At 45.9% G+C, this 13,671-nt stretch overlaps 1 protein-coding gene across 3 annotated transcripts in view; it reads right to left on the bottom strand.

Annotated features, from left to right (window-relative positions):
• The window catches only part of WASHC1 (WASH complex subunit 1), a 43,551-nt gene extending 30,389 nt beyond the window's left edge, over positions 1 to 13,162 (bottom strand). The window contains exons 1-2 of one of the 3 annotated variants that reach the window (XM_029963531.1): positions 13,119 to 13,162; positions 1,332 to 1,485 (exon numbers count right to left, since the gene is read on the bottom strand). In XM_029963531.1, coding sequence (XP_029819391.1) covers positions 1,332 to 1,480 — 149 coding nt within the window. In that variant the 5' untranslated portion in view covers positions 1,481 to 1,485; positions 13,119 to 13,162. Of the gene's footprint in view, positions 1 to 1,331; positions 1,603 to 12,782; positions 12,897 to 13,118 lie in introns of those variants that run through there. The other 2 variants (XM_018080349.3, XM_025895965.2) reach the window with 2 other exon arrangements.
• Positions 13,163 to 13,671: the final 509 nt, after the last annotated feature.

The following is a 13,671-nucleotide window of genomic DNA, read 5'->3' as shown; positions in this document are numbered from 1 at the left end:
GAGTGACTTGCATACAAAACAGCAGGCTCATCTCCCTGGGGAAATTACAGGGTACTGCATTACAAAGCAGTGAGGAGGGACAAAAAGGAAATAAAAGATAGAGAAAGGCCACTCCTGTCTTATCAACAGCTTTATTTGCCCCACAGAGAGGGACAGCACTGCCAACCAGCCCCAAGGTTGAGAGGTGTTTCCATATGTTTCTGGCAGCTCCAGAAAGCCTTCTCTCAGCCTCGTATCATGAAGGGTTCCAATACTGTGCAGTGCACAAAAGAATGACACCTTGTCCTCAACCCAATCCAGCCCACACACAGCCCTTGCCCAGAAGCCCCTGCCAAAGACTATTCCAGTATAAAGCCTTTATTTCCCTCAATGTCCTGAGTTCAGCCCTAGCGACTACTCTCTCCCCAGAGGCTGCCTTTCAAAATATCTCTATGAAAAACTGAAGAATTTCACTCTATCCTTAAAAAAAACCCCAAAACTCAAAAGAAGACAATGTCACGGTCCTCCTCACACCATAATAAATCAAACTAGGTAGTCATGATCCCCCCTGAAACCAAAGCAAGTGTTTTGCTAATCAGGCTATGAGAAGACAAAGGCTGATCTGTTCCCATACCAATAATATAATGCCATCTCAGAGCACTGAGACATCAAAGATGGTATTGGATGGAAAAAGGCAGCATATTATCCACCACCATTTGCAGGCAAACACAAGAATCTCTCTGCTCTGCTATATAGGCAGTCTTATAGACCCAACCCCAAAGATGACCATATGCAAGACATGCCAAGACTGGGCCAAACCCCTGAAGAAATGGGTTCAGATGTATAATGAGACTGTGGCGAGAAGAATACTCTCATGCACTCAGCCCTCTCGACACACAAAAAGTGCAAAATACCAGAAGCCCAAAGAGAACAGTTTGTAAGTCCCAGAGATCAGAACAAAGAGATGTTTTCTACTTCACTGCTTCAAGCACAATGATTCAAAAAGACATATCTTCAAGATACTCTCAATAACAAAGCCTCCCCTTTAAAACATGAGCAAGAAGGAATAAAGGATAATGGCACCAGAAGCAATAATGCAATTTGTGGGACTCTACCACTGAATAAAAATTAATAACCAACAAGCTCTGGCTAACTGCAGCCATTTCATTATGCCTCACTTTGACAGACCTGAATCCAATAAACTTTTATTGAAGTGCATCTGGTCTTTTTTATCCCTTTTCTGACCTTCCATTGCTTGCCACTGCAATGAACTTTCACTGCTGCAACCTTATCACGGCACTGTTTCATACTGCTGAATTCAAGGCACCCAACCCCCTGTGAGAGTACTTTACCTGTTGAATATATCACCAGACACCTTTTGCAGGTACTGAAGTGCATCTGCCACCTGCTGAACAGCCTCCTCCCTGCGTAAGTCCGGTTGGATCAGGGGGACTGAGTAAGTCTGCCCCTCCAAAAAGTGCTTCTGGGCTACTGCAGCCATTGTACCTAAAGGAAAGAGCAAAGAGATCATTATTAAACACACCTCCATTTTATCACAGCATTTATTCAGGGACTTCCACTTTCTGCTCCCCTAATTATTTAAGGAAAGCATTTGCAACAGAACTGGTGAGCTGTGGAGAACAGCACAAGGTAGTAAGGTCGACATATTGGATTTTTAATAAATTCATGACAGCCGCAGTGAGGTGGAAGTCTCTTGCTTATCTGAATGCTCTTGGGAACCATAATTTTATTTTTTGCATGCTACTTAACAAATCTCTGCTCAGTACTGTGCTGAAAACAAAGACCACACTTCAAAGCAAAGTCAGTTCAGGGTGGCAATAAGACTCATCAGAAACTGCTCTGTCCCCTCCTCCCATCCTCATATTCCCTGTGGATATGTTCCAGGTCATTCAGCCTTATTGGCAAAATGCAGTATTTCATCTTACACTTCTGCTCCATGAAACACAACCACCACTTCCTTCCAGGAAGAGCAGCCATGAAATTACAAGGCATGCAAGTGCACACACCCCCTTGCTCCAAGTAGACTAATGGGAGTTCTTCCATTCTGACACTCCCAGGAGCTGTTTGCTGCTTCTGGTGGCTGGATTTTTCCTTAGTAACTATCTTAAAACAAGCCTCCTTATTTTAGGATCCTTTTAGGTACAAAACCTAAATGGTCACTGACACATCTCAGTTGTGTGCAACACATGCACCAGAGCAGTACATGTGCTCTCAGATGCAGCTGGGTCCAAACCACTGCTCTGTAGCTCAGCCAAGAGAAAGCCATGCATCACTCATGTTACCATCCTGACAGCCTTGCTCACCTCTCTCTCAGCAACTCCCAAAAAATCTGCCTCCCATGGTTCTACTCACAAAAATCACAAAAACATTCCCAGGACATGAAGGAGGGTAAAGAGAAAAAAACTGAATTTCTCTAAGCACATTAGAAATTGCAAACTCACAAATACATCTTTGTTAGGACAGTCCAAAGAATGAACAGAGTAGAGTATCCATACAGTTTTCTAACCCAAACTCTACTGCTAGGTCTACACAACTCTCTTCAAACTTGTTTTTTCTGTGTCTTCTCACTCAGGCTGTAAAACCCCCACAGATTACAGGTGCTCATTACAGGGTTTCATCACACAGAGTGCTGTACATTGGTATAAGAAAGTATTCATCAAGTTGAGGAGAAGCAAAACAAAGAAGGATCAAAAAGTAAGGCATCAGAAACAGACGGGGATATCTCAGGACACACCACATTCCCTGTGTGATACCTGGAGTTCTGCAGGAGCTAATCCAGAGAGCACTGCTGTGTGCAACCTGTATTCCTGCCTGTATGCTAGGACAGACTAACACAGAAACACACCCCACACTGGAGAAATTCACAGAACAGGAGCCTGAAGAGACAGTCACAACATAAAACAACAGTTTAATATGTGAAAATTAGAGGAGTCTTCACTCATTCTTTAAATCCTCTCTCTTGCCTCACAAAATGAAAAGATAACAGATTAGACTTGCCTGCAGCCATTCCTGTACATTTAAGAAACACCATCCACCCTCTCCAAATTTGTCCTTCCTGATCCTACCGCAGCAGGGTAGGGAAAGACTTTCTGTAAATGTGATGCGGCTGTTATTTTAAGGGCGATTTTTTTGGGACGCGGGGTTTTTTGGGTTGTTTTGGGGTTTTTTTGGGTGTTTAATAATGAATCACATGAGATTTAAGGACACCTAGTAGCCTTTTTGCAGTTAAATTCGCAAAACCAAGCCTAGCCAGCAGAAGAGCTGGCTCTGCTGCAGGAAGCCTAGACCTATTCTGTTCCATTTCATGCATCGCTGGCAGCCAGACTCTGTATCCGCACTCTTTAGCGGCAATGTTTGCACACTGATTAGTCTTCTTGACTGGGCCTACTCAGCAGACAGGAAATTATTATTTAGAGCTGTAAAGCACACAAGTTAATCAGAGAGGAGCACAGCTAATTTTGAGACAGCATTTTTTTTGATCTGCTGACCACAATCGAGCTCGAATCCTCTTCCTTTCAAACCTCCTATCTGACTGTCAAGGCGGAACAAAGCGAGTACACAAGAGAGCGAGTGCACGGTGATGAGTTACTCTGGCTCCAGCAGCAAAACGAGTTTATGATCCTCCCTTGCCACTGGTCACAACTCTTCCATTGCATCAATGCTGCTCATGTTGGGGATGCCTATTTTTAGCTCGGATCAGTTCAATGACCCAATTTGCTGCAGCCAGATAAACAGCTGTAATTGCCCAGTCATGAAGCGGAGTGGGAAGCAGGGGCAAAAAGGGGACTTCTAAAACTTGCTTCATTATCGAAACCATTCCTGTGCAATGGTAATCCTGAGAAAGCCAAGCTTTTCACCTCTTGAGGCCAGATGAGATTATACATGATCTTTCAGACTCTCACCAATCCTAATTCTCCCAGTGACCTTTCTAAAGCCAAGCTCAGTTCAGCTGCTGACTGACAGATGCTCACACATGGAAGCAGCACATCCATAGCTACTACCAAACTGTTTCTTTCCCTGCAATCAGAAGCTACAGACTGTCCTCCAGGTCCCACTGCCCCCCTGCAAACAGAGGAGCACACAGCAGCGGGCAAAACAGGAAAATCCCTGTGTGCTCCTGCTCACACTGTCAGAGTTCATCTGACAGTAAACTTCAGCTTCACAGGTTCTCAATGCAGCCTCTCAGCTGAGCTCCAGATTCTCACCTTTCCTAAAAAAAAACACATTGGAGAAATGTGGCAGACTCTTTGGGAACTGCTGTAAGAGACAAATACAAGAGATAATTCTTTCTGTGCAAGGAAACGAGCTGGAGATTTATAGCAAGAAGAGGAAAAACAGCAACACCTGAATGACTAGGCTCAGTCCAGAATGCTGGAATTATGGCAGCTGACATAAAATACTCAGATGCTACAGTGAGAGAGGGGCACATGTGCCCAAAGCAAGTATGATTCACAAGAGCAGATGTCAGATCACTCAAGAGATTTAATCATTAGTGGTGTGACCACCTACGGGTCAGAAGAAACAGCAATACAGAGCTTTTTTTTTTTTTTGGTGATCAAAGAGGCTCTGGAAAAAAGCTGCAGCATCTGGGGCTCCATCCTCTCTTTATTCAATTATTTTTTCTGTGTCAACTTCCATGATCAAGACAAATGTGCTCTGGTGTTATATAATAACCTCATTTACCTTATTAAAGTGCAAACAAAGAGAAAAAGGTTGTTTTCTCACTGCACCACCTGCTTCCAAGTGCTATGTCCTGATTTGGAAGCTCTGACTAAAGTTACCAACTGCTCAGATTTGCACTTCTGCCTTTAAGCTGTCTATCCTTTCACCTTAGGCAAGCTGGTGCAAAGCTCATCAAGGCTGGTGGCTCTCCCTCTGCTTTCAAAGCTGCTCTTTCCCTCTCGATTCCAACACACACACACTGAGCAAAACAACAGCAGTGGGAAATGCAAAATCAGCCTCCACCAGACTGTCTTGCCTTTCCAAAAGACTTCAAACCAGGACAGATATGGGCTGAGCACTCCAGGGTTTTCAGGCATCTGGAACCAACAACTGGTGTTACTGTTGAATCATTCCAGCCAAGTGTAATACTCTGATGGCTGTGTAGAGATTTGTAGCTCTGAACCTGGAAAACGAAGTACAAAATTCACTGCTCTGGATAGGTAGAGAAACATTCCACCTACTTTGCTCACCTCTTGCGTTACCTCTCCCTGGACCTAAGAATAAAACTTCTTATATTAAGGCTAAGCCCAAGAGAACTTCTCACAGAGCAAACAGAGTCTCTAAAAGAAGCAACACTTCCCAAAGTTCTTCAGAAAATGCTCCACTATGGAGGATCAACCACTGAGGTGATTATCTACAAACAAAAAAAAGATCCCCGCAACCTTAAAATACCTTATTGTTTCAAAGGAACATAAACAAAGGCAATATCAAGAAAACAGTTTGGCTGCCCTCAACACAGGCAGGCTGTAAATCTACATACAAGCACTTACCAGATGTGTACTTTGTTATGAAAATAAAGGGAGAATAAGGCAAGCCATCAACAATACCTGCTTTCTTAATATGCTTCAAGAGACTAAAAAGAGAGGGCTCAGGGGAGAAGAGGGATTAAATACTTTGAAAACAAAATCAGTGTGTATTCTTCAAAGCTACAAAGGCTGCTTTAGCAATTACTTGCTGCTGCTTCTGTCCCTGAACTGGAAAGGCAGCATGAATTAGAGGCCTTTAATTCCCACAGGCAGTAACATCTCCAAAAAGAAGTGTGAGGTTGTCTCTAGCCCTCTGTCTCTCCTTTGTAGAATCCTAATAAAAGATCAGTGCCTTGTAGACACTTGTGAGGATGCAGAGACCAGCAACATGCAATAAAACCCAAGTCTGCACAGCCCTCACCACACACCACTACACCACTGCCACCAGTATGGTTCCACAGTGGGAACAAACAAAGCCACAAGTGAGCTGCTGGTTAAGATTAAACACACTCAAATGATGGAGCAGAGACAGGCTTTGGGCACAGCTTATCAGAAAATGCTGCCTCCTCTAATAGAGGAAAGTCACATCCGTTACTCAGTTCACAGTGAGAACTCATCCCGAATTCCTCACTGACCGTAACTTCTTACACATAACACTTTCTACCACGTTCACCTGGACAAATGTTTTCCTGTGCTGGTTGATAATAACAAACCTCTGTTATCCTCACTTTCCTCTGCTCCACTCTAGTGTGCTACATCAGCTCACTGCTCACAATACCTGACTGTGGCTTTTAGAGCTCCAAAGGCTCCCAGTTGCTACAATGTCTGTTGTATGTCACATCCCAAACTTCTACTACTGTGCACTTAACTATGGCACTCTGTAGTACTGTACTTAATGGACTACTAGATCATCCTCATTCCCTACTTTCTTCATGGGCTTCCAACAAAATTTCATGGTCAAATCTGCTGGTGTATTCAAGTCATTCCTTGGTTACCCTAGAGGCTTGCCTAGAGGCTATCCCAGAAAAATATCAGAATCAAATCCTCCAAGGAAAGAATAATAATAATAAAGAAAGATAATTGTATCACCTTGCCCTCCACAGATGAAACACATTCCTGTGAGTTTACCAGCTGCAAAGCCAGAGAACCATATTTAAAAAAAGAGACTTGAAGTCACAGAAAAGCAAAACATGTCATTGCACATGCTCCTCCTGTTAAGGGACAGGACAAGGCAGTGTGCACTTGCACAGATGTAGACACACAGCTGGAACAAAAGCTACAAGTTTCTCATGCTCTGGTTGTAAATGCAGCAAAAGAGCCTCGACATAAGTCCTATTTTATTGTGCAGCAAACGATTGCTCTGCCCTGTCTTGACATTCACTGGAGGGGTCGAAATTTAGTCCTCCAGCAGAGCACACAAGAGGTAACTGGTATCTCCAGCAGTGAGATGAGAGGTTCACCACAGTCCTTGTGCTAAGCCAATTTTAGGTTTTTTGGGGTAAGCAAGGCAGGGGGAGGAGAGAAGCACTTTGATAAGTTAAGAGGATGAAAAGTCTATTTATATTTTTTAATTAAGCATGTTCTACAGTGTTATTAAGCAGCAATCAAAGATGCAGATGCTACTGATTTGATTGGCAAGAAGTACGCTGTGATGAATATTAAGGAACTCTGCCCCTATAAATAGGTCTAATCACCATCTGAAGGCTGGAAGGCAGTGATGAAAGAAAGCATTAATAAGACCATAATTAGGCCCCATAGCAGGCTGTACTCCACCGGGGTGCTCATGTTACTAGACGTGTCTTATAGTAGCAGCCTCAAACTCCACTGTAGACGTTACTGCTTTGGGTCTCAAGACCTCTAGTACCTATTTTAGATAAAGCTAAGAAGAGTGGGGTTTCTCCATCTTTGGAGGGCCTGGCATCAGTTGGGATTTTACATCCCAGTGCCATTTCTGGAGCAAGAGAGCTCTCCATTCCAGCTGTCCCTCCCTGCCCGCTTTCAATGAGTGAATTAAACTGAGGAGCTGGAGTTCCCCAGACACAGAGACTGGAAATGGGTGCAGGAAACTAGAAAGCTTTAGGAGCCATCCCTCTCCCTCCCTCTCAGTAGCAAGAGTACATCATGGCCACATCTACATCACAACACTAACTTAGCCACAGCTGTAAAAGCCATTTCTACTCCTCTGCTCCAGCTTTAGAGACACTTACTCAACCTCACACTTTCAGCCTATCCGTACTGTATTCCACCACCAAAGCGGCCTCACCTCATTTGTCCCAGCAGCAGCTACAGGAAAAGAAAAACCTTTTTCTGCTGCACCAACAGCCCAGTGATATAACACCATAGCTTCTCCATACCCAAAGGGTGTGGAATTACTGGCACATATCACATATGCAGAACCTCACACAGCTGGCTACCACAAGAACATCCTGTTGCACCACGATGTCAGCTACAGTGCCAGGTGCCTTTTTGTTAGCTGCATCCATGGACTACTGCCAGCCACTTAGTCCAACCCAACAGACCATGGGATCTGCATGAAAGGCACTCCAGGTCCATTCTATTTGAAGTATATGTTTTGCTCAACCTACTGACTCCCGGCACTGTACTAGACACAAGTATTAAGGTAATGAAGATACTCGCTTCTGGAAACAGCAAGAGAGGCTCTGGTATGAAGCTTGCATCTGAAACCAAAAAACTTTTATTTTTCCCCAGTTAATTCCTCAAGTTGGAGAGGGAACACAATAGACAGGCTGCCTTGCACCAAAAGAGCAGCTTACTGACAGTTTCTGTAAACTAGAGGCCTGAGAGGAACATGTGTCCCTGGACCACGGGCTGACCAACAAACACCCTTTGTCCTGTCCTGCTGCTTCTGGAATAAAATATTATCTGTATGTGACCCTTCCTAAGTTCTCAGAGCTATCAAAGGAAAAGCACTAGCCTGTCAAAAATCTACTTCTGAAAGTAGATTCTCAAGAAGCCAGAGCCTGCTGACACCTTTGGCTCAGACACTTTGCTTTGAAAGAAACAGTAGCTATCACAGTTACTAAAGGCAAATGAAATCTACCAGCAATATGACATTAAAGCAATGACATTACTGACAGGGAACTAAAGGCACATGAACTGCATGTTTTCCCACCCACTGCATTACCTCTTGGATCTGGGGAGTGTGGGCCTGAACCAACACAACAACAGATTAGATGATCATTCTCAAATGGAGACTCTCCCTAAAAACTACTCAGAGCCACTTAGATTTGTTGGTTTGTCACATACTGTCCTATTCCACTTAGGTTAAGAAAAAGAATCAAAATTTGAGATCTCAGAGCCCATCTTTACAATAGCATATGGCAACTCACTGGCAAATTGCAAAATACCTGACATTTAAAGATGGATCAAGTATAATCAAATGATATTGACTCTCCAGAAGACAGAATGCTATTACATTAAATTTTTAAGAGAACCTGAAAGGTAGAGACTTAAAAGAATTTAGAGGCGCACTTCAATCCTCCCAGCTCCATAAGACTGCCTCTGAGCCACTACTGTCCTCAGGACAATCCTCTCAAGGCAGAGCTCTGCTTTGAGAAGCACAAACAGCATCCCTCACTGCCATGAGGCACCAAGCTGCATCACCTTGCTGAGAAAGCCCTGTCCTCTAAGCACAGGCTGAAAATGATTTCCTCCAGCTGGATACATAAAGCTCATTTTGATGGACAGATGTTGATATCTTAAGTTAATCAGATAATCCCCTCTGCTACTGTCACCTTTGGCTCTCACCACTAATGGAGACAATCAGATGCTCTAATGAACAATTGATCTGATTCTAAGCCATCTACAGCTGACCACAAACACTCTGCTAATTGCCTGCTTTCCCTTCCTCTCACTATTTATTATAAAAAAAGACTAAACAAATAGCCTAGCTACAGTTACAATACAGACATAGAAAGTAAAGCTGAGAATCCCATCCCAAATATCCAGACAAAGCTCTTCCCTCAATTTCCTAACTGGACCACTTTGGTTTTGTATGCCTAATGAACACAGGAGCCACTGGTTAAGTCAAAAGTCCCCTGGAGGGCCATTTCCCTGCAATAAGTTCTCTTAAACACTGGCATTCCAAACCCAGGGTAGATGGAACATTGCTGTAGAGCCTCCTGCAGAACGTCTGGAGCTTCTCGTTCTTGCTATCAGACCACAGCAAGAAATACTTACTTCCAAAAACATAGCACTTCAAAAAAAAACCAACAAAAAAAACCCAGTTAATTTTTTCCTCTAATTTTCTGATACAAAATCAGCTTCAGCCTCCTGCAGAGGACCTTAGCTGCAGACATAACCATTGCCACATCTCTCTGCCACGAACCCTAACTCGCAATGTCCTGTTTTTCACCTCCTGATTCAGTACCCTCTGCTCCAAAGTTCTGGAGTTTTACAGCCCCCAGACCCCACACACAGTGTTACAATGGATCCTTTAATGAAGGAAACAACCAAATCAAACTGGCAACCAAAGTAGTTCCTGCCCGTTTTATGCATTCAAAAGCAAAAGGAATGTTTGCACTTCTGGAAGAAGTCACGAAGGGAACTCATTATATAAGGAATGTCTTCAAGCCTGTTCACATTTGCTGGAAGGAATATCCCTACAGCGAGGCCTGGATGACAGGAGCTGATGAAAAGCTGGATCAAAAAAATGATACCTGGATGGACTATTTTCTGGTAAAGGTTACCTTGCAAAGGGGTCTAAGCAGAGCTGATTAGCTACAGAAATTGCTTTTTTGCGTGATAAAAATTACTCCCTTCAAGCTCCTACACCATATCCATGGGAAACATAACAATTTCAGACATAATCCTCTTCTTCCTCTGCACATTACCTTTAATCTAAAACAATGTTATATAAAAAAAAAAAATCTGCCTTGTTTTCAGGATTATCTCAGTATTATATTTCCCCAGCCCTCAATTTCTGTCTTTCTCTTTCACTGCCCAGGCTGAGTTTGCCATGATTGGTATTACCAGAACCCAAAAGCCAGACTGCAAAGCAGTTCCCAGAAATTCCCTGCTTTCAGCTTTCTGGCCAATTAACTCCTGAGTTGAAAGAAGAGAACAGCACTTTTTATCTGAAGGAATGAAGATTTAAAACTCAGTTTAAATATCCAGAGTGATAGAAGAAGGGCAGATGCTAAGACTAGCAGACTGTGCTGCTCTGGGAGTGCCTCAGGCATTTTTTTCTGCCTCAGGGCTCTGGAAGTGTGGCTGTTCCCCCCACCCCCAACCCCACCCTCAAAGCATCCCAGAAATACAGAGGTGTATCAGGCAGCCTCTACTACTCAGACAAGACAAACATAACGAAATATCAGGAGAACTTAGCAGGTAACCTTCCTAAAATAAAGTCTATGCAAGGAACAGTTGACTGACTGATTCCCCAGAAAACTGATGTGCAGAAAGCCTCTAAAGGACATGCCAAAGTCACTCTGCTTCCAGCCCTTGCCCGTGGCAGGAGCAGCACTATCCGCTCCGCTTCCTTTCACTGCTCAGAGAAGGCTTCATATTTGAGAGAACTGGCAAGAAATAGGGGCAGTTTCAGCTTCTCCCTCATCTACCCCAGGACAGGTCAGCCCAGCCTGGAAATCACTGCCAGCAACACCCGCCACACAACCCAAGTGAAATAAATAGGTCAGCTCAGGCAAAGTCCCAGCTGACATTTGCCTGAGTCACATGAAATGCCACAACCACAGCTGGTATTATCCCACACTCCTTGCTGGAAGCTGCACTGTAGAAGTGAGCAGAGTCAAGAATTAGCCTACTCTGCACAGGGACAGAAAGCCTCCTCTTTGGAAAGAGGCCTTTGGGAAAATCCAGGTGCTGTTCAACCACTCAACACCTGAACCACAACATTCAATAAATAAACAACAACAAAACCAACAAAACCAAACCCAAAAAGAGGAGAGCAGGAAAGCTTATCACAGGACTTCCACTGATTACTAAAATAAATACTAGACTAAAACAAATACTAACAATGACCATCACTGCTGGATGTGGATCCAAAATGTTCCCTATGTCCATCAGCAGCCCTTCTTCACATGTACAGCAAGGTCTAGCAGCCCTGTGGTCTTTTTACTGTTGGCCAACTCATTCTTTATTTTTAACACAGAAAAAGATTAATACAATAAATGTAATTATCACAACAGCATTTGGGTTCACTTGTAAACACTGACAATGTGGTTTTTATTTGACAAATCATTACAACAGCACCGCTTTCTCACCCTGGGAGTGAGAAACAAACGCTCGTGCAACTTAAAGGCAATCCATAATCCATGGTACTCCAGGTAGCGGGGTACTCCAGGTGCTGACCCTGAGGGACTGGGAGTTACATTTTTTATAATCTTGGCTGTTCTCTGAATTAGCTGATAGTCCACTGTAACCAGTCAGTACCTGGAATAGTACAAAACACCCACAACCCCATAACAAGCCATCAGCTGACTTGCTGAGGAAAAAAAAAATCACATAACCCACAACACAGAGTCCTGTAACCCTCTCTCTTGGACACCTCCTTCTCTGCTTTGTCTGTCCCTTCAGGCTGCAGCATCTCCTGTCCACTCCTACAGGGTACCTGACCCACATGGAGAAAAGGCACAGCCTTGACCATTCCCCAGAGCACTGTGTGGAGCTCGAGAGCCCAGCATGCTCAAGGTTTTCATGCTCCATGCCTGCCTGGCAGGTTTCCCAATCTATGTCATGGCTCAGCATCGAAGCACAGCATAAGAATCGCAGAAGGGGTCAGGCTGGAAGGGACCACAGAGGGTCAACGAGTCCAACCTCCTTGCTCAGGCAGGGCCATCCCTGAGTACATGGTACAGGATTGTGTCCAGATGGTTCTTGATTATCCAGTGAGGGAGACTCCACAACCTCTCTGGGCAATCTGTTCCAGTGCACGGTCACTGCACAGTAAAGAAGCACTTCCTCCTGTTCAGGTGGAACTTCCAGGGCACCAGTTTCTGCCATAGCTTCTTGTTCTACTGCTCGGCATCACCAAGGAGCACCTGGCTCTGTCCTCCTGGCTCTCCTTCAGATACTGACAAACACAGATGAGGTTCCCTCTCAGTCTGCTCTTCTTGAGGCTGAACAGGTACAGTTCCCTCAGCCTTTCCTCGTAACAGAGATGCTCCAGTCCCTTAATCATCTTTGTTGCCCTGCAATGGACCTGCCCCAGTAGCTCCATGTCTCTCTCGCCCTGAGCAGCCCAGACCTGGGCACAGCACTCCAGATGTGGCCTCACCAGGGCCTCAACCTGCTGACAATGGCACCCCAGGATAACAACCATAACAAACCACTTCCCTTCTATCCCACCCGAACAGGCGCTGCGTGACTCTCATTCCACACCACCAAGCTCTCCTTCCCCAGAGCTCCCCGGGGTTCCCACCGGCCAGCGCCGCTGGCCCCCAAACGGGACAGGCCGCGGCCCCGGCACAGCCCTTCGCGGGGGCGCCGCTCAGGCCCGGCAGAGGGGCTCCCACCGGAGCCGGGGCTGCCGTCCGGAGGGAAGCTGTCCCGCCTGTCCCACTGTCCCGCTGTCCCGCACGTGTCCCCGGCCATGCCGCGTGTCTGAGGGCGGAGGGCACGGCCACCGCCCCCCCGCGCGGCGCTCCCCGCGGGGCCCGGCGCGCCCCTCACCTGCTGCGCGCCGGCCACGCCCCGCAGCCCCGCGCCGCTTCCGCCCTCAGCACCGCTCACTTCCGCCCGGGCCGGCGCCGCCCGGAACGTACGGTGCGCGGTGCAGGGAGGGAATTCGGGGATGTCCTGGGCTGCAAGGGACGCATAGGGATCAGCGAGTCCGACCCCGCGCGGGACACCCCGACAGTCGCACCGCGGGCCTCAGAGTATCGCCCAAACGCTCCTTGAGCCCTGCCAGCCTTGGTGCTGTGACCGCTACCCTGTCCCGGCGCCTCTGTTCACCCTCCGGGTGAAGGACCTTTGTGTAATACCCAGCCCAGACTCCTCTGACTCCGCTTCACGCCGAGTCCTCGAATCCTGTCACCGCTCTGTCGTTGCCACGTCCAGCCCGGTCCCTGCACCCGGCTGCTTTTGCGCTCCCACATTGCTGGCGCGGCAGAGCAAGGAAAAGGGGGACTGACCCACGCGCGTCTTTTCTCTCCGGTACTCGCGGAGAGTCGGGCCATTTAAAAACTTGACTTACGAACCGGGGAATTTTTAAGTGCGTTCTGCT

This window comes from Manacus vitellinus, unplaced genomic scaffold, assembly GCF_001715985.3.
Source record: "Manacus vitellinus isolate BGI_N305 unplaced genomic scaffold, ASM171598v3 scaffold_5_pilon, whole genome shotgun sequence".
Lineage (NCBI taxonomy): Eukaryota > Metazoa > Chordata > Aves > Passeriformes > Pipridae > Manacus > Manacus vitellinus.
This window is presented reverse-complemented; position numbering and strand designations above follow the sequence as displayed.